This window comes from Gavia stellata, chromosome 3 (genome assembly GCF_030936135.1).
Source record: "Gavia stellata isolate bGavSte3 chromosome 3, bGavSte3.hap2, whole genome shotgun sequence".
In the NCBI taxonomy this organism is placed as follows: Eukaryota; Metazoa; Chordata; class Aves; order Gaviiformes; family Gaviidae; genus Gavia; species Gavia stellata.
In genome coordinates, this window is record NC_082596.1 from 45,478,030 (window position 1) to 45,497,704 (window position 19,675).

The following is a 19,675-nucleotide window of genomic DNA, read 5'->3' on the forward strand; positions in this document are numbered from 1 at the left end:
TCAAAGACCAGGATGTGACCCCCTTATTTAGGGACAATTCATATAAAAAACCACATGATGATGATTATAAAAATATTGGACTTTGATGACATTTAAAGCATTTAATAGCTGCATTACAACACCAATCCATTGTATTTAGCACGGAAAATAAATGTGTAACCCTTGGAGGTGTACCAATAAGAAGTAACCATGTACTGAAAGTCATTTGAAAGCGATAAAGGAGTCCCCAGAAAATATATTTTCAGATTATTTGGAACTAGTATCCAGTGAGATCAGCTATACTTCAAGGCAAAGATACTTTCACAGACATAAATCCAAATACACCTGATGCAAGGCAAAAAAACAGAGACATGATTTGCATTCAACTTTTGTCCCTACCTTGCATTTTGAATTGTTCCCATTTTGAAAAAGCTTTCCTCTGGTTTCACTTTTGAAGTTTTAATTATCTTAATATGTAGAAAGGGATGTGCCAGAATTAGTCTTTCTGCTAAACAAGGCAGATTGTGTCCGTAACCCTTATGTGCTATGTGCTTTTATAACAAGTCTAAGTGGGGAAAAAAAAAAGAGGAAGTTTTGATTTCAATATAATAAACAGAAACCCCACGAAGTACTATTTAAAATTATATGCACACATTGTAGCTGCACTAGCTGTTCTTTCCCCAGTTTTTTAGGTTCTCTTATCCTGTCTGGCAAAAAAAATCCCTTACCTTTTCTGTTGTTCCAGCTATATCCCACACATGCTCCCACCATTTTTCCGTCTTCACTGACGTGTGTAATAGCACAAAATTAAATTATTTTGCAAAATGCTATTTAAATAAAATTGTTCATTTTAAATTTACAACTCCCTCAGATTTCATCATTAAGTGATACTCTGGACTAGTATGTGGTCCAGAGTGATGTAACATTCTTAACATAGAAAGACATTATGCATTTTCTCATCTATTCTTTACAGGTTATTTAATTTATTCCTGTCTTTTACTAAAAATATTAAAAGAAATACATTATTAAGAATTCAAAGGGCGGACCCATTTCTCAAGCATAATGTAGAATGTCTACTTTGTTGAGAGCCTGAGTTGAACAGAGGTTCTACTTATGAAGTGAAATCAAGCTTAAACATGGAAACAATGTATTAGGTGGATTGTCGCTGGAAAAAAGTCAACAGCTAAGTCTTGTGAACAAAGACTATTAGATTTACAGAATTTAATTCTTGACAAAAAAAAGGGGAGGAAGTAAATAGCAGACTTTATATTTTATGCACTTGTACTTAATTTGTATTTAAAATTAAATTCATATCACATTATTTTTACTTGAAAAAGAGGGACTTACTCATGGTAAGGTGTTTTGCTTTTTGTGGCTTGTTTTTTTTTTTTTTTTTTTAAATGTATCAGTCCAATATGGCTATATCTTTGTTGTTGTTATTATCAGACTAAAAGAACAAAATAGAAAAAGTAGCATGACTCCATGTATGGACACAAGTATGGATTTACAACAGTGCTTAAAGTGCTTTCTTGAGGAGATACTTACACAAATGCCTTTTCATGCTTATCTCCTTGTCACCATGTACTATATGCTTGTTGCTTGCTCTTATGTCATTTATAATATAATGATAGGGTATTATGTTCATACTCAGAGTTCAGTATATTGTCATAAAAAGCATCTGAAAACAGGAAAATGACAATTCTATTTGTGTATTATTACAGCAATTTGAAAATTTTATTAAATACTGAAGTGCTTCATTTCGTCATTTTTTCCTTTGCTTCCAGTGTTGCTTAAAGCACTATGTAAGTACAAATAGATCATACTAAAAGCATATCCATCCTATTCTGGGGTTTCAACTAGGATTATTTACTGATGTCTTGCAGAACAGAGATGAATTTACGATCCCACGTGACCATTTATCTGCTGATGCTGCAAGATGTCTTGCCTCCAGGATTGGTTCCATGTACATGGTTCACCAAAGGTCTACATCTTACGAATATTTATACATTGTTATGTCTTGCTATTAAGTGGCAGTGCTGTAATGTGAGATGTCAAGTAGTATACTTTAATTTGCCAGTACCAGAAGTTGTGGGAGCAGCAGAAGCTGTGGCTTGACTGCCTACGTACAAAGGGTCCAAACAAGCCACTTTGGCTGCAAAGAATGAGTGGATACAGTGAAGGACTGCAAACAAGTTGGAAAACTCCAGCTCCTGGAAGTGAAAACAAAAAGATTAAACATGAAACAGAAGAACACCTCACAAATATATACCCAGGAATGAACTGCTATTCAAATAGCAATAATTTTAATAGTTTGATGTAATTCTGCTAATGTTCCTGACCATTCTCTAGTATAGGGACTTAGACATTGAACTATTCCCATTCAGTAAATAATTGTTTGGAGGCTAAGATGGACCAATTTCTGAGTTAAGCACCTCCATAGAAATATGAGATCCTACCAGCTAAAGGGGAAGGAAAGTGGCACTATTTTTTTTTTTTTTTGCCTCAGGTTAATGCAAATCTGGCACTTTTTCAGGTCAATTTAGATAGAAATTGAATGACTGCACCATAACAGTCTACTCATCTCTGGACTACTACTGTATACCAAATGTACCCACAAAGATCAATAACATTGAGTTCCACATATGTTACATTTGTTCATCACATCACCTCACACTGGTAGCTATTATCTTACCTATGCTGATTCTTTAACCAAAAAAACCTGAAAACCCAACACATTTTCAAAAAGTGCTACTATCATATAGTGATATTCTGGATCTGTTTTCATTGAGAGGGTTACTGTTATTGGACCAAAAAAAGGAACAGACTCCACGTTTTAAACTTATTAAAAATATTAGACAAAGTCCTTCTTTTTCTACTTTAATTTACTTTTTTACATTTCATTATAACTCCTCAGCATGTGATTAGATGATCTAGGACTCTTTTAGACACCACTACAGAGGAAATAAATGAAAACTACATTTTTTTTTACATACATAAATTTGCTCCTTTGTGTCTAATTGACTTTATCTGATCAATCTTTTTTAGGTTATCTTATCTTCACTATGTGGTTTTGGAGTTGGCATTTAGTCCATAAAGATCTGTTGTATTTGAAAGGAAATACTGAGGTATTTGAATATATGTAAGTGTAGGGATGGTGCTGCAGAGTTGCCATGTTTCTGCTTTGATTCACTGCCTACACATATTTCTTCATTGTAGTATAAAGCTACTAATAGGTATCTGTGGTATATTCTATTTGTCTTTCTGTCCAGCACTGGTTATTTCCAGGCTATGTAGTGCCAAGGGTTTTGCTGTTTTGTTTAGAAGAATATTGATAATGTTGTGAATTCAATGAAAATTGCTAAATCTCTCAAAATGACATTATCCTGCAATTTTCTGCCTCTTGAGATTTCCTGGAAGATATTGTTTCACGTAATTCATGGAGACATTCACAAATCCCTTGTGTGCAAGGAGGAACAACTGCCTGAAAGCAGACAGCTGCATGTGCAGAGTGTCCAGTGATGTACTGAATGGGTGGAGCTTTGTTCAGCTCTCTTACAACCTGAGCAGATGTCCTTCAGACATGCTCAGAAATGAATTTGTAACATCCCATGAGCTTCTTTAAACTCCCCTAACTACGAATTCTCAACAAAGAAGATAAAGTTTATGCCAAGTTTCACAAACCTGCCATCTGTGTCCATTTAAAAAAATCTGTTTAGAGACATTCTCATTTTTAAACACTGGGAGAAGGGCAATTTTATCACTGTGACAAAGGTTTTTTCCTCCCTCAGATTTCAAAATAAGAAAATTTATTGCAGATAGGAAAACAATGGAAATTCGAAGATGAGGAAACAAGGAATTATGGAAGCCATATCAGAATAAGAACTACGAGTCATTCAAATTAAGTTACTTTTCATTTAACTCCTTTCTATTAATATAATATTATTTTTCTTTCTGGTACTATAAAAATAAAACTGAAGCTTAAGAGGACAGAATAAATATTTAGTGGAACAGTGAAATATTCGTAATATCAATTCCGTGTGTCATCTGTAGAAAGACTACATTTCCCCCTACATCTCAAAAGGATAAGCCTATTAAAACAAATATTACAGTTTGAGAATTGTTCGAGTCAATTAGGTAACCCTACTAGCTGAAAGTTCTTACTATCATAATTATGGCTACTGGACACTGAATTTTCACCGTGCATTAGTACAATTATTACCAACAGTTATCACAGGTGTTTCTGCAATAGTAACACATTGGGAAGATCCATTGCTCAATGGACCTTCAAGGAAAATGGGTGATGCAACAGAACAGCCTCTTCAGAGGTCCCATTGGATTACTATTATTGATAGTAATGACACAATGCAGAAATCACCTTGACTGCAAAGATGAGCACTAAGAAGTCAGCAAATGCTAGATTATTATTTGCCATGAAACTTTATTCCTATATCGATGTAGACATGCATATTTAACTGGAAATGAAAGCAATGTGAAGCACAGTAGGCTGACTGATATGTGATGAGTACATACAGGCCTGATTAATGGCTGCAGCTCAATTCACAGGAGCCTGACTGACAGCAACGGGATCTATGAGGAACAACACTTTTCTGGCATATTAGCCTAATCACAATAAAGCTTAATGAACAGATAAGACTTCAGTTAGAGCTGCTGGCAAACAAAACATTCCCTCACTTCTGCTGAGAACTTGCACTTTCAGCTGCCCACGGGTCTGCGCTACTGCCAGCATATGGAGGGGAATGCACAAGCTTTTGTGCACACCTAGCCACCGTTGGTTGTTTTCGTATATACTTTGTTGTCAGTCATACTCTTGTCTGAATACACTTTCATCTAGGCAGGGTATTGTGTGTTGCACACCCAGCTTCAGATGAAGATTCAAATAAACAGGCAAACTCTAAGAAACCTGAAGAAATATACATGGAAGCTATTAAAGTTGGTACCAGTAGGGAAAAGCAAATGCTCTGAATCCCAAAACAAGCAAAGAAATCTAAACTTAAGCCACATCTACTTGCCCATGCACAAGTACACAATATACTATTATTCCAATTTCCAGACTGTGGTCTGTACACCTCACCTAAGACCCCGCTCTCCTAGGAATATCAGTGTACCCTCTGGTCTTCAAATTGTCTTTCTAAGCTATCTCTTGATCAAACTACTCCCACCCTAAACTGCTGTCATTATACCAGATATTCCCAGATTATCAACCTGAACATTCACAGTTTCTGCTGAGGACAATGTAAGTGGGCAGAAAGGTATGTGAGAAAGATGCAGTCACTGAGCATGGTCAGAAGTGTATGGGAATTCTAGGAACCTTTCACAAAGAAAGCCTGGATTGAAAGGACAGAGATGAAAAGAGTAAACAGAAAGAGAGTGGCCCTAGAGGAAAAAAAACCCAACTCTTATTGCATTATATTAATGATACAACTACATAAAAAACACATCTACAAAATCAAGCAATTTTAAGTTTGTAAGTACTCATGATATGGTTAGAAAAAATCTTTTCTTTCATCCATATATGAACTGCTGATACGAGAAGATATTTGTTCTTTCATCAAATGTGGTGTTACACGGTCTCCCTATATTAGCATAGAATTTGATCTAAAATAGATATTAAACAGATAATCCATGTGCAAGACATGGGGAAACTAAAAATTGAATCACACAGACCTACACAGGTCAGAAATCTGAACTCAGCATGCAGTCACTGCAATTGAGCAATCACTCTGTAAAAATTTTAAGGTTGTATACTTAAAAACCATTTAAAGAAGATATTCTAAATTTGAAGAGCACTGTAATGCTCACAGAAAAACCCTCAAGGCTAAGAACAAGGATTAATTTAAAATTATGTTTTAGAGAATATACTTGAAATGAGCAGAAATGTCAGACTGGAAAATGGTGCAAGCATCCATCAAGACCCCTTGCAACACTTGAAAGCGAGCATTCTGTTCACATTAAACAGCGGTAACTCAGGCTATTTCTCTTCTTTTAGATTAGATTTCTATAAAAGATAATTTCAAGTAAAAATTAATTGGCATTAATTACTATTAAGGTAGTATTAATTAATTAATAAGTATTAATGCTAAATCCTGGAAGTTATAATTCTTCCTTTGCTGATACCATATTTCTGCCCTCATCTGTTCTCCATATTCAAATAGGCAAAGACAATTGACTGGATCTTCATCTTGATGTGCCGATTTTTGTATTCACTTCAGTTTTGTAACACTCAGCTTTGGGGTTCAGCTAGTCTGTGAACAAAAGCTAAACTGATGCAGCACAGCTGTGTGACCTCACCTCAGTTTTTCTTACAAAACTGCTGAGCTGTGAAAAAGCCCTGCAAGTTGAGAAAGGTGAAAGCACAGACTGAAGTGTAGCTTTTGAGTTACACATATGTTTTACAAGGCACAGAAAATCTCAGCTCACAGAAATTACTGATTGGTGCATTTACTTACAAAATTCAAATGGAAATTGCATGTAATAAGAAAAAAAGTGCTGATGCTGATTTTTATATACATTGCACACTCCTATGTTTGGGAGCGCGTATATATATATCAAACAGGATCTCTCATAGGTTTAAGATACTCTTCATTTTTGTCAGAAAAACATAAAGCAGTTTCTATTGCAGTGGTCCAATACTTAGCCAGGTAAAACTGAAGAGCACAGCACTCTGAGTTTATTACAGTCCTGAGATTGTGTTGGCCTCTGGAAGCTGCTGTGATACTGGAGAGACAATAATAGATCATTAAACTATAGCTAAACAAATAGGTAAATAGATAGGTAACTGGATATGAAGGTGCCTAAGTGAATCCCTTTGTGTCTTATAGATGAGCAGAAAGCTTTGCCATGCTGTGCTTGGTTTTTTCAACCCAACCCCAACAGCTCAGTAAGGATGAAGGACAGGGACACGTAGGCTCTACATTCTGCCAAGCTGACAGCTCTATTTTGTAGTTCTCAGTCAGAAAAATTCTGTCTGACTGTGCAAACTTGTGCAATATCTCCTACTGAGTGACGGCTGGGAAATAACCTACAGATTGGAATGTCTAAGGGGTATGGGTGATTAATGTTGCCCCTAAGTGGTTTTCTTCTCAGAAACCACTTAGACCTTGCCTTAGAGACCTTCAAAGTTAGGTGTTTACGTCCAGGGACCCTGCCATGGACCCAATAGTGTGACCTATGGTAATTACTGTTCAGATTTTTCAGACTGGAATTGCTTAAATCCGTGAGGAAACACTTCTTTTATACTACACTATGTATCTTTATAGTAACATGATATTACTTACAGAGAAGTCAAACAAAAGCATCAGTACAAAGTCTTTACAGAAAAAAAGGCAGTAGTTTAACAATGTCTGAGAGAATGATGCAAATATTTAAATACCTTAAATTATTTTCAATCTGAAAAGAAGTATACCTGGTTAAACTGTAACTAAATCCATAGCACATGCTGTGTGTCTCAAAGCATGCCATTTTGAATTTTGTTAAGTCAGGCATGAAGCACACTGTAAAAAATTTTGACAGCATTATAAAAATATTAGTTATTCAGTGTCAGTGAAGGACTTTCTATCACATAGGAATATAAACTCTGGTGGCAAGCGTGTTTCTCCAAAAAAAAGCTGACTGATGAATGAATGTGGTTCTGCATTTTTTTCTCAAAAAGTATTTTTCCTACATTCTTCTAACATTAACAGTGATATCTCTGTACATTCCACCAGAATACAGAGGAGATGCTGGACAATTATGAAGACAGTATGGCTAAAATTTAAAATGCTGCTGCATAATTATTTTTTTCCAAGCAACATCCATCTACAAGTCTGAATGTATTTCTAGAAAAATGTAACTAAATTTTGGATTAAAATTCAATAGCTAAGCATTCTGACACTCTTAATTCTCTAGATAATGAATAAGCATTCTAAAGCTAAAGGATATTATCACACAGATACAACATGCCATAATCACACACATCTGGGATAGCATGAGATACACAAAATATGCAGCATTGTAAATGAAGGAAGACAGGAAGCGTTTGGATTTTGATAACTCATATTTTTACAGGAAGGAATTATATAGAATCATAGGATCATTTAGGTTGGAAAAGACCATTAAGAGCCCAACCATTAAACTAACCCTGCTAAGTCCACCACTAAACCATGTCCCTAAGTGCCTCATCCACACGTCTTTTAAATACCTCCAGGGATGGGGACTCAACGACCTCCCTGGGCAGCCTGTTCCAATGTCTGACAACCCTTTCAGTGAAGAAAGTTTTCCTAATATCCAATCTAAACCTCCCCTGGCACAACTTGAGGCCATTCATTCTCGTCCTGTCACTTGTTACCAGGGAGAAGAGACCAACACCCACCTCTAGAATCTCCTTTCAGGTAGTTGTAGAGAGGGATAAGGTCTCCCCTCAGCCTCCTCTTCTCCAGGCTAAACAACCCCAGTTCCCTCAGCCGCTCCTCATAAGACCTGTGCTCCAGACCCCTCACCAGCTTTGTTGCCCTTCTCTGTACACGCTCCAGCACCTCAATGTCCTTCTTGTAGTGAGGGGCCCAAAACTGAACACAGTATTGGAGGTGCAGCCTCACCAGCGCCGAGTACAGAGGCACGATCACCTCCCTACTCCTGCTGGCCACACTATTTCTGATACAGGCCAGGATGCCGTTGGCCTTCTTGGCCACCTGGGCACACTGCTGGCTCATCTTCAGCTGGCTGTCGACCATGATGAAAGCATTATTATTTAAAAAAAAATAAACAACAACAAAAATCCTATGTCCAGACCACCTCACATTTGCAGGGAGTAACTGACTTATAGTGCTTTAAGTACATTAACACATTTCATCAGTGCCACAGCTGAAACTCGGAAATGGAGGAAAACAGGCCTTTGGGGCAAGAAAAGCAGGAGTCTCAGATCAGGTATGCATACACCATAGCAGGTTCTGCATAGAGTGTGTTAACGATGAAGGGGAAAAAAGCACTCTCAGTTCTAGTGACTGTCTTAAGCTGTTACCTGTCATGCCCTGCTTCCACATTACTGCTTGGGAATGCAGAAGTGAAGAGCCCTAATATGTTGGGGTAATGGCTCCTCAGATTTTTGGTTTTGTTCTCAGCTGTGAGCTCTCATTTCACTGTATTCTGATTATTCCTTGTATAATACAGAGCTTGCAAAAAATTATCTTTACGTAAAGAAAATGTTACTTTCTATTTCCCCTTACAACAGTGGGTCTCCACGCCATCTGAAGCACAGAGCTACATTTAATAGGTAATGATAGCTATGGTCATGAATCTTCATTACAACCTTTAACAGACGTTTTACAAAATTCCCAACATATGTTTCCAAATAAAGCCTGCATACAGTATACATGAAATGTGGCATTACAAGCATTCTGAAAATCTAATTAACATTTCCTAATGACTTAGGGGTTCCCCAAATAGCTATACCTCTAACTCTGTAATGCTAGTAAAGTCCAAAAAATAGAGACTAGATTGGTCTACCTCTTTTCATGCTGAATAGTGCTTTAAATCCATGAAAAGCTTAAAGGGGCCTATCCATAGAATTTCAAGCTAACCAAAGTTGAAAAAATATGACCCAAGAATCTTCATATTCATTTCATAGCCACATTTATCTACATTTCTTAGACTAAGCAACATACTTCATACATAAACAAATTGGAATGGATAGAAGTGCTCACTCCAAATGCCGTAGCACCTTCCAAAGATAATGTAATGTGACATTTTTTTGATCATGATATAATTGGTATGCTTTGATCACCAAGAAAATTAATTAAAAGTAACAAATTTTTATTTCCAAATTGATCAATGTGAAAGTTTAAATTTGTAATAAAGAGCAGCAACCAGGGAACATGACAGCATATTAATAAGCATGCTAGCAAGTTTGTCTAATATTCCACCATCACAAAGTAGAAGGTAGAATTTCTTCCTTGATAAAAGATAGAAAGATGAAATTTCCTAGAAATAAATCTCTACTCAGTTTGAGTGGGAATAACAATATGTACGATAAAAGTACCAGGATATCTCTAGGGCTTATAAAGTGATCTGCATGACAGATTTAATTTAAAACATTATAACATTTTGATGAAAACTATTTTTCAAAATCTAGATTTCATTCTTTTTTTTTTAATTTAATTTAGTATTAAAAATATTTTTTAGTTTTACTGAAAAAAAGAAAACACTGTCCCATTCTTGGATTCCTATGTAATTTCTTTAGTCCTAAAATAATGTGTCAATATAAAGGCAATAGAACAAAGATATTAGATAAATAATGATGAGTTTCATCCTTCAGTTGTACTTAGGAGCATGATAAAAGTTTGCAATTATTTGCTTAAGAGAAAATCATCCTCATGAAATTAGGTTGTTAAGTTATGTTTTCTCATTAGAGATTAAAAGAAATTCTGTACTATTAAAACAATTTCAGAAGGAAATCGGAAGTAAAAAAATATTTATCTTTGAGATGTAGCAGAACATGAAGGTATTGAAAGCCACAGTCCATCACATTTCTTTGCTGTTGATTTAACGGGAGCTTTTACATAGCGTTGTTGTACTGAGTACAACATTCAAAATCAAGTACATAGCTGTTAGGTAGAAAATAATTAATACCAAATATAAAGAGACAGAGACATGCAGGAAGGAAAAATAGCTGCTTAATGTAGCTATTTGTATTTGAACTCATGGCTGCTCCCAATACAATGCTTTTTTTCTTTACATACTTTACTATGTTGTGTATATTTAGCCCTTTTAGACAGCAATTTATTTAACCATTTCCTTTTTGTTCATGGAACCGTATTGTTATCACATTTATTCACCAATTTTCTCTCTTACACAGTCAGTAAAAATGGTATATAGCAAATGTTTCAAATGCAAGGCTTAAAGATGGCCAAGAAAATAGTCTTTAGGTTTACACAAAAAATGGGATTCTAGTCAAAAAGACCTTCAATTCAGACTCTAAGACAGTTCCAGTTATCAAAGATCCTGGGAGATCACTTCTCCTCACAGACATTGGGAGACTAAATGCCCTATTCTCAAAAGACATAAATCAAACTAAGCATAAATCTCTCAGGGGTACTGTTTTCATAAATTAATTCTTGAATGAAAAGCACAACTGAAAATACAACTTTTCTGATTTTGAATTAGACACAGACACAAAGCTTCAGTCTTGTAAGGTAATACGTGTTTAATCCACACTTTTCTGCCCTGAGAAATAAAAACAGATTTTAGACCTTTGCTGGGTTTTGTCCCAGGTTGACTTAAGGATATTTTTTGCACCATTTCTTCATGATACAAATATAGCGTGAAAAGCAGGGCATTCAAACTCTCAGCCAGCTTTATCAAAATGATAAAGGGGAGAGTTGTCAAATGTGCGTAGAAACATATATAGCAAGTCCTGTTTTTTACTATTTTTTAATGTAATTACACCTTTCAAAAGACTTAAAACTAGCAAAACTGCAAGAAATTGATTCAGTTTTCTTTTCTTGGAATTTCTTTGGGTTTTTTTTCATTCTTTGACTTTGTGCATTGATCTAATATTTCTAAGTAATTTAGTTTAATTTAATCCTCCATTTCCCTAGCTGTTTTGATAACTGCTTTTAATGCACATTGCCTTTATAAAACAAACTACTGTTTTTACCTTTGCTTCAATTTGTTTAGTATCTTGGTTTTGGAACAAAAATTTGATTTTGCTCTTCCCATCATCTGAAGAACCTTTGAGCTGGGAAAACTTGTACCTCCAAAGTACAGCCTAGAGGAAAAAAAAGAAACATAAAAAACCATACACAAGCAAGTCAGTGTCGTTATCATTGAAAATTGTGCTAAAAATAGCCGATCTCCTTCCACAGGAATTTTTAACCCCTCTATGGTACATAATAAAATCAATTTAGCGTTACGTGGTCTGATGTCCCTTTGATCATATGGATGTATTATACTTTGGCAGTGTCTGATTCAGAGCAGTCAGATTATGTTTGTGAAATTTACTCTGAAATTCCTTTATCTATATGTAACTCTGATTAAACAAAAAAAAAGAGGGCTAGTAAATTCATTGTCATGCGAAAAAACGGTTTTTTTCCACTGATGATCTGTGAATTCCCTACTCCATCTGAAGTGATAACCTGTCATAGAAGTCCTCTCTTTTTCTTACCACATTAAAAAATCTAGTTGTATTAACGTAAAGGACATATCAAATTAAAAACAAATATCTATTTTTAAATTATAAAATAACAAAAAGAAACCCTGTAATGAGAACTTATTTTGAGTTTACTTATGAGAGCTCTAATCAGGAATTTGAGCAGATCTTTAATTCTAAGCATATCAGTGGCCTTTAAAGTAATTATATTATGAATTACATTGCGTCTCGTTAAAAAAAAAAAGACAGATTGGTCTACAGAATAAACATGCAATTAATAAAATTTACAGCTGGCTAGAAAAACACCTATTTTTTTTATATCTAATGTGGATTGATGTAGAAAAAAATACATTTCAAACTACTTTGCTTAGAAGTGGAAAAGAGCTATTTTTTATTGTAAGTCTTTTCAGCCTCATTTAAAGATAAGCCCCCCCACTCTCCAGATATTTTGAAGCACTAACATTTTTCATTGTGATTTCAGTATTATTTCACGTAATTATAAGGTCATCCTGACTCACATTGTGCTGTTACTTTGAGGAGACCTTACTTTCACATGCATTAGACAACACAGAAACTTAAGGCAAGAAGTGCTGTTCCATTTTCTTTTGTCTTCTTCCTCTCAGTGGCGTAGAATGACGCTTCCATCTGTGCCCTTTGCATATAACTATGAATGATTTAGTATCTACTTGAAATTAAACAGAATATGAGGGACATAAAATTTTTAACTGACCTAAATCTATGCAGATCCTTTTGCTTCAGCATGTGTTGATCTCTTTATGTTAATGACTGGCAAAAATCTCTAACCTGCACCAAGCTAAATAAAGTTACCTGTGTTTGTCTTAGTAACTTGAAGAGGAAAAAAACCAAAAGAACACTACCTTAACTGTGCACAGTACAGAAAGCAAGTGCTAGAATTATTTTCCCCAAAACTCTCTTTATATATTTGCCCCTTCCAGATAAAAAAGTCAGCACCACTTTCATTCTCTGTGTGTGTGTGTGACAGGTGAGCTCCCATCTACCATAAACAGAGTCAAAGACATTCTGTTTCAGATAAACTCAAGGAATTTGGCAATTTATGTGACACTATATCATATTTGTTTCAAATGTTGTCCTCCTGAGCCCACCAATCTGTGCTACAGAAAATAGAATAGCTTCCTTCATCTCTAAGTGTGTACAATTCCTTTCACCCTGTTTGATCAATGATGTTTACTCATGTCCTGTAGGTCGTGAGTTAAAAAAACAAACCAAAAACATTCAGGTGGCCATACTTCCCACCTACACTGTAAACTCCTTTTTTTACAGACCTCTGTAACTCAGCAAATGTTGTCAGAAGATCAAGACCATTGCCTTTCTGCAGGAACAGCAAATCTGTTTAAGCATGTCATTTCCTAGATAAGAAATGTAAAGGGCATTGACAGTCTCTTTATCTCAGGAGAACAACAATCAAAGAAACGAGCTATCATCTTTCTCTTCTCTGATGATGCATGGGGAGGCCAGGAGAGAGGTGCAGTAGTAACAAGGACCCTTAGATGGGCAGGCAAAATCACAGAGTACCTGGCCGTATTCCCAGTCAGATTAAGTTTGTGTGAAGATGAAGGATGTACAGAACTGCAGTACTTCAGCATTTCCCATGCAGTTTTTCCACTCACTTTATTCCCACTCAGAGGAAAGAGAATGTCAGTCACACCAAACCACAAGATTCAAGAACACACTTCAGTTTATGCATAACATTGGTTTTGGAGAGCTCTACTTAGCAATGGCTCTTACTTAAGTACATTGCAAAATCAGGTCCATAGTGTAGAGGGGACGAAATCCTTCTTGAGACTAATCCCAACAAGACTGCACTTCTTCCATCAGGATATGAAAACAAGTTCCTAGAACTGACAGTTCAACAGCATTCTTCACAGAGACTATTAAACAGTCTTCGTCTAAAGTGTAAGGAATAAAAATGCCATTGACAATGCATGAAATGATTCCCAAATGAAAGAACTATCTGTTTCTTTTTGAGGGATCTTCAAAAAATTACATACACTTTTTCCCAAAGGTGTCCACATGAAGGAGGGTTCTTTTTGCAAAAATAAGAGTGGGGAAATGTTGTGAGTTTTAAGTTATTAAGTCAGGAATACAAAGTATTTCAAACATTCAAGCTAGTCATCCTGGCTACTTTTTTGTTCTAGAGAATTTCTGAATAACAGTTTCATCATCCTGGTTTGAACTGGGATGAATACTGGTTCACTCTGATACATTCTGGATGTGTCTACACCTCAATGTACCACACTGCATTATAAGTGTAACGACTAGCTTAAACTAGATATCCAAATTCTAGATAGCTAAAATTGAGTGAATTAGTTAAGCTTATGCCCAGTAAGACCCATTTAATTCCTTGTCTCCTACCGAAGAAGCTGAAGTGCTGCCCTGTTTAGCCAGAACTCCATGTTTTGCATGTGTAGCAGATGTACAAGATGATGCAGAATTCCGTAACCAGCAGATAGATCATTCTCTTAAAATACGGTATCTTGGGGATCCCTGGGTTACTTCCTCTTGTGGTTTCATATGTACTGGGTGGGGTTTTTTCCTTTTCATTTTCATTACTGCAAAATGCATAAGCAGTGAACAGGGACCAGACCTACCCTTTTTCAACAACTACCTCAGAGTGCCAAAGTAGAAAGGAGAAGCAAGACCTACTCACCTAAGCACCCAGTTTCACAGAGGTGTGTAGCTACAGCAGTGACATAAATACACGAGAGAGAGAGTTTCACATGTTGTTATCTTTCATGTTCCAATGGGCTGACTTCAGTGTCACAGTGCTTGCTGTGGTGACTGATCTGAATTCTAATTTTAAAGGCTAATTCTCCCGCATTAGGAATAGGCACCCTTGGGGATACTGATCTATACCACCGTCAAAGCCAAGTGAATGATTTTTTCATGTTTTTGAACACCACAGTTCCTCAGAACCATTTGTTAAATGCTTGCCTCAGAGAGTTAACATAGGTTGATATAATTTTGTACAAACATAAATATATTTATGTATAGATTGACTTCTAAGCAATAAGTACATTTGTAAAACATTCTGGCTTTTTCACAAATTGCCATATAAATTATTCCTAAATAAGTTTTTATGAATTATAAAATATAAGTGGAAGTACTTACTGGTTTGAAGGTGCAGTGTTACTGAGCTCAATACTTTATAATATATTTTGATAGGGCTTCTTTCAGTTAATAAAAGCAGCCTGTTCTCTTCAAGTGCTTTCTTTGTATAATTCTCAGTAACCGTGTGTAACCTGCATCACTGAGAATATTTTACAGGACTGTATATAGGTTTTTTAGGAAACAGTAAATTTTCATTTACCCTAAAACAGATTTGACAGGTGGACCAGGTGGCAGTTCCTTTTAAAGCACAAATTGCAACCAAATTCAAAAAGATTCTGTGGTAGATGCTGGCATCAGCTACTTGTGAGGACCCTGAGACACTTCTCAAGTTGAGGCACACAACCTTATCATGCTTTGATGGAAGACCAACATGAGAACTCAGTATGCACTATTTATTGCCTTTAAAAGGGAACTATCAATCCATGAGTAGAGACAGAACTTGTGAATAACAGCAAGCAGTCTGATTTAGAAACTGGGGACCGAGGTAATAGCATACACTGAAAATACCACCAGCTTCACAACTTGCGTACCTCCAGTGTGGTCATGGAAAACCTAACATAGTTAATCCATGTTTTGAGAAATGCACTATAAGAAGACAATATCATTGAACAAATACTGTATGTGTCATGCGTAACATTGAAAACAACTAATAAGATATAAATCCTTTTCCCAATTATTATTCATAGATTGCTTAGGCTGCTTTTTACATTTTATACCATTTAATAAAACTAACTTCAAAGAATACCAGAATGTGATGCAAACAAACAGCGCAGACAAGCTGACAAATCAGATTTAAGACTTCTCTTGAGATGCTATTAAATTATTGTAATAAGAAATCATCAAAAAGCAAAATCCTGTCTTCACTAAAATTAATAGTTTTTTTTTTCCTTTGACATATCTGGGACCAAGATTCTCCACCAATACTTTTTAATGAGAAATATTTTATTTATAAGTAATCATCTAGGACTCATTTGTTCTAGTCTTTGTAACCAAATTACTGCCTGTTATCTTCTGATGGTGTTATTTTGCTATAATTACCCACGGATGCTCTTTGCCTGCATATTTTTATTTTATAGATGGAACGTAAATGGAATACATAAATGGCACATGGAAGAAAAGCTATTGACTTCAGTACCTGTAATACTTTGCTGATGTTCCCCACAGTCACACAAATGAAGAAAATTATATTGCTTCTATTCTTAGCACTAGTGCTAAATCTAGAACACATATTCTGCAAGGGACCTTAGAAACTATTTTCATATTCATATCATATGTGAGTTTGCTACTCATTCCCATCATTTCAGAATCATGGACTAAACTACATACAATTTTGATGACATCATCAAACAAAATAATTTCCCATCTAGATAATGGTATCAGAAAAGTGGGAATGCATCATAATAATCTTAGTTTAGGGTAGGATCAGGAGCATTGGTTAGGGGTTTGGTTTTGTTTTGGGTCAAGGAGCTTGATTTACCATAAACAGACACTGGATTACCAAATCAAACACAGAATAAATAGGTGTCTCTGTATTTTTACTTACCATACTGTAAGGAATATGCATAGAAATACGAGTGTCTTACTAGTCCATGGCTCTGTGATAGCTATATGATTTAGTAAGGATATACAGGGCATTTTGCATTGGCACTAGGAAAGAAAATCTGTATTTTGTCAACATGAGAGTCCCCAACCAGAACAGAATTAATTTGTGTCCTATGGCTTCAGTGATGAATGACCTTCAATTTATTATTAAACAGTCTTGCCTCTTCTATATTGGATTAAGCACTGTGGACCAATTCTGTTTTTGCAAAAAGACCATTTACACTTAATGAACTTGTGAAATAGTGTTTGCACCACGTACTGCAACGGCATCATTTCACCTGCCAGTGCACATCACCAAATACAGGTTTTCTCTGTACTTTCCATTGACATGAATCATACAGGTTTTATTATGTAACAGCAAAAGAAGTTTAGCCTTCAGTAGGATGCTTGGGAAAAAACTGAAAGAGCCTGTCTGTCTCTTTTATAATGATTAGACAGCTACATCTCAGACCACCTGTAAATGGTGGAGTAAATAAAGAAACCATCTTTATTAAAGAAAGGATGTCAGAGGTCACTTTTCAAATATTAGTTTCAGCAAATCCCTTTGTTGTCCTTTCCATTGCATCTTCAAAAAGCTGTAGCTGTACTTATCCAACACTGCCTCCTTTTATCTTCATACTCTGACTGATTAAATTATTCTTCTGTTTAGCTTTTTAAGGCAATTTTTTATACTCTTTATATATATTACAGAATTACACTAAATTTCAATGAGCACCTTTCAAGCTAATGTTTTTTGTCATCTGACTAAAATAAGTGATACTCCTACAGGTCAAACTAAATCAAGAGCAGATGCCTTGTAGCTCCTTATTTTCAAGAATAAATGTAATTGGGTCTTCAGGCATCTGGGATAAACCTTAATTTGGCTGTTCGACTCATGCCTAATTAAGAAAGATTGCATTCTTGCAAAGTGACACTATGTCCATACTGATAGCAGCAGTAGGGAACTGAGTAGGATTAAGACCTTGTTCGTGCTCAGTTCTACTGTGTTACCCATCTCTGGAGAGTATCTTACTACGAAAGAATTATGGTGCAAGGCAATTTCCTTTGTCAACTGCTGTGGCTTTATAACTGTAAAAGGAAAGACAGGGGATGACACAGAGGATAAAGAACAAAAATGAGACAAAGGAAAAAAGCAAGAAATTCAGCCTTAATAAGTGTTTTTGTCCATTACTGAAGTTACATCGAATGTTAAAAGACTACAGTTTATTTGCTTACTACTGATGGATGACCTACCAACATTTGTTTGTGTTTAGCCACAGTACATAAGACTGTATGAACCGTGCTTGACGGCTTATATTAAAGTTATAGTAGCTATTTGTTCAGCATTTCAGTTTCTAAGCATGGAATAAATATTTATTCACAAGAGTTATATTAGTAAATCTCCACCTTGAAACGAACCTGGTTTCCTTCTGCCTTCTTTATTACTGAACTTTGGATATCAAAGTTTTTTTTACATGTTGTTTTATTTCAATATGCTGTATGTGTAGTAGCTGCCTGAAGAGGCAGACCTTAAGGTATGTATCCCTAGAAAACACGAAGTTTGTTCCTAAAGAAATTAAGAGAAATTCTGTTCTGTGTTATTTAGTAGCCTTTTGGTATAAAAAACAAATTAAAGGCATTTTCAATGCTATTTATTTTTTACAGTGTATTCTCTTTTTTGATGAAGTGCGCAAGGTGTCTGTGAGAGAACAGATGACAGGTACATCGAGCTTTGTTGATATGCACCTTGTGGCCCATTATGGAGCCTTCTGTTACTTCGTTCTAGCATCACCATATAATTCAGCAGCACTTTATTTTCAGTCCTATAAGGGATGAATTTTTCTGTTCTGACAAATACATATTTTTGACTGCTGCTTTAATGAGCAGTAAATGTGATGGAGTACAGACATAGCACTTTGCACAGGTAGGTATATTGCAAAATACACTCACACAAACACATACATACATTTTTTGTACAAGCTATGATGCAAATATGCACATTATAGAAGACAATTTTAATCAATATCTCAGTATAAACAGAAACATTTATAACATACATATGACTATGTATATACACTCATACACTTGAAGAGTAGACAATTTTTTTGTTAGAAGCATGTTAAAAATAAGTTATTGAATGCCACTAAGGTTAGTAGTTTTATACATCGGATAACTTTCAGAAGAGTAGGTAGATGAACTTCTGTACATGTCTTGTTATGTTTTTTAATCTATTGGTCTCCATCCTTAATTCTTATGGCAGCTACATTGGCTGCAAAACCTTATTTATAAATGCTAGTAATATCTGTGTATGTCCACACCTAACATAAATCGTCCACAAGACAGTTATATTTGCTCATTAAAACATTGATTCTATATACTAGCTGATGTTAGACAAATGTAGGACCTGAATTGATGTGCTGTAATTGTGCAGGAGTTGGGAAAAATGTTTTCCCCAGTAGACATTGATACAAAATGCTGCAAAAATGACGTAGGGTAAAATTTGGCTTATAACTTCTAACACCTGCAACAGAATTTTTGCATCTTTTTAGAATTTTAGTAATTTAAAAAAACCCATACATTTAGCATCTAAAACATCTCAAAAGAAAAATTATGTCTGGAGTAGATGCTGTACACTAAGACACCTTGTAGTGCAAGGAGTAACTAAACAGGATCTGGAAAACTTGATTAGGCAGCCAAGAGAAAGGAGAATGTCTAAATGGTATTCACAAAGATTAATTAAATTCACTTTTAGTAGAATACCAGCAAGGAAGAAAGAAGGAAGTTCAGTAAGAGGTTGTTATTTGACGTCCTGTATTTCCAGTA

General features: G+C 35.5%; 1 protein-coding gene across 1 annotated transcript in view; it reads right to left on the minus strand.

Moving 5' to 3' along the window:
• Positions 1-2,030: 2,030 nt before the first annotated feature.
• Positions 2,031-19,675, minus strand: part of SNTG1 (syntrophin gamma 1) — a 159,484-nt gene continuing 141,839 nt past the window's right edge. Inside the window, 2 exon segments of the mRNA XM_059815621.1 lie at positions 2,031-2,189; positions 11,630-11,740. Of these exon segments, the coding sequence (XP_059671604.1) occupies positions 2,031-2,189; positions 11,630-11,740 (270 nt within the window).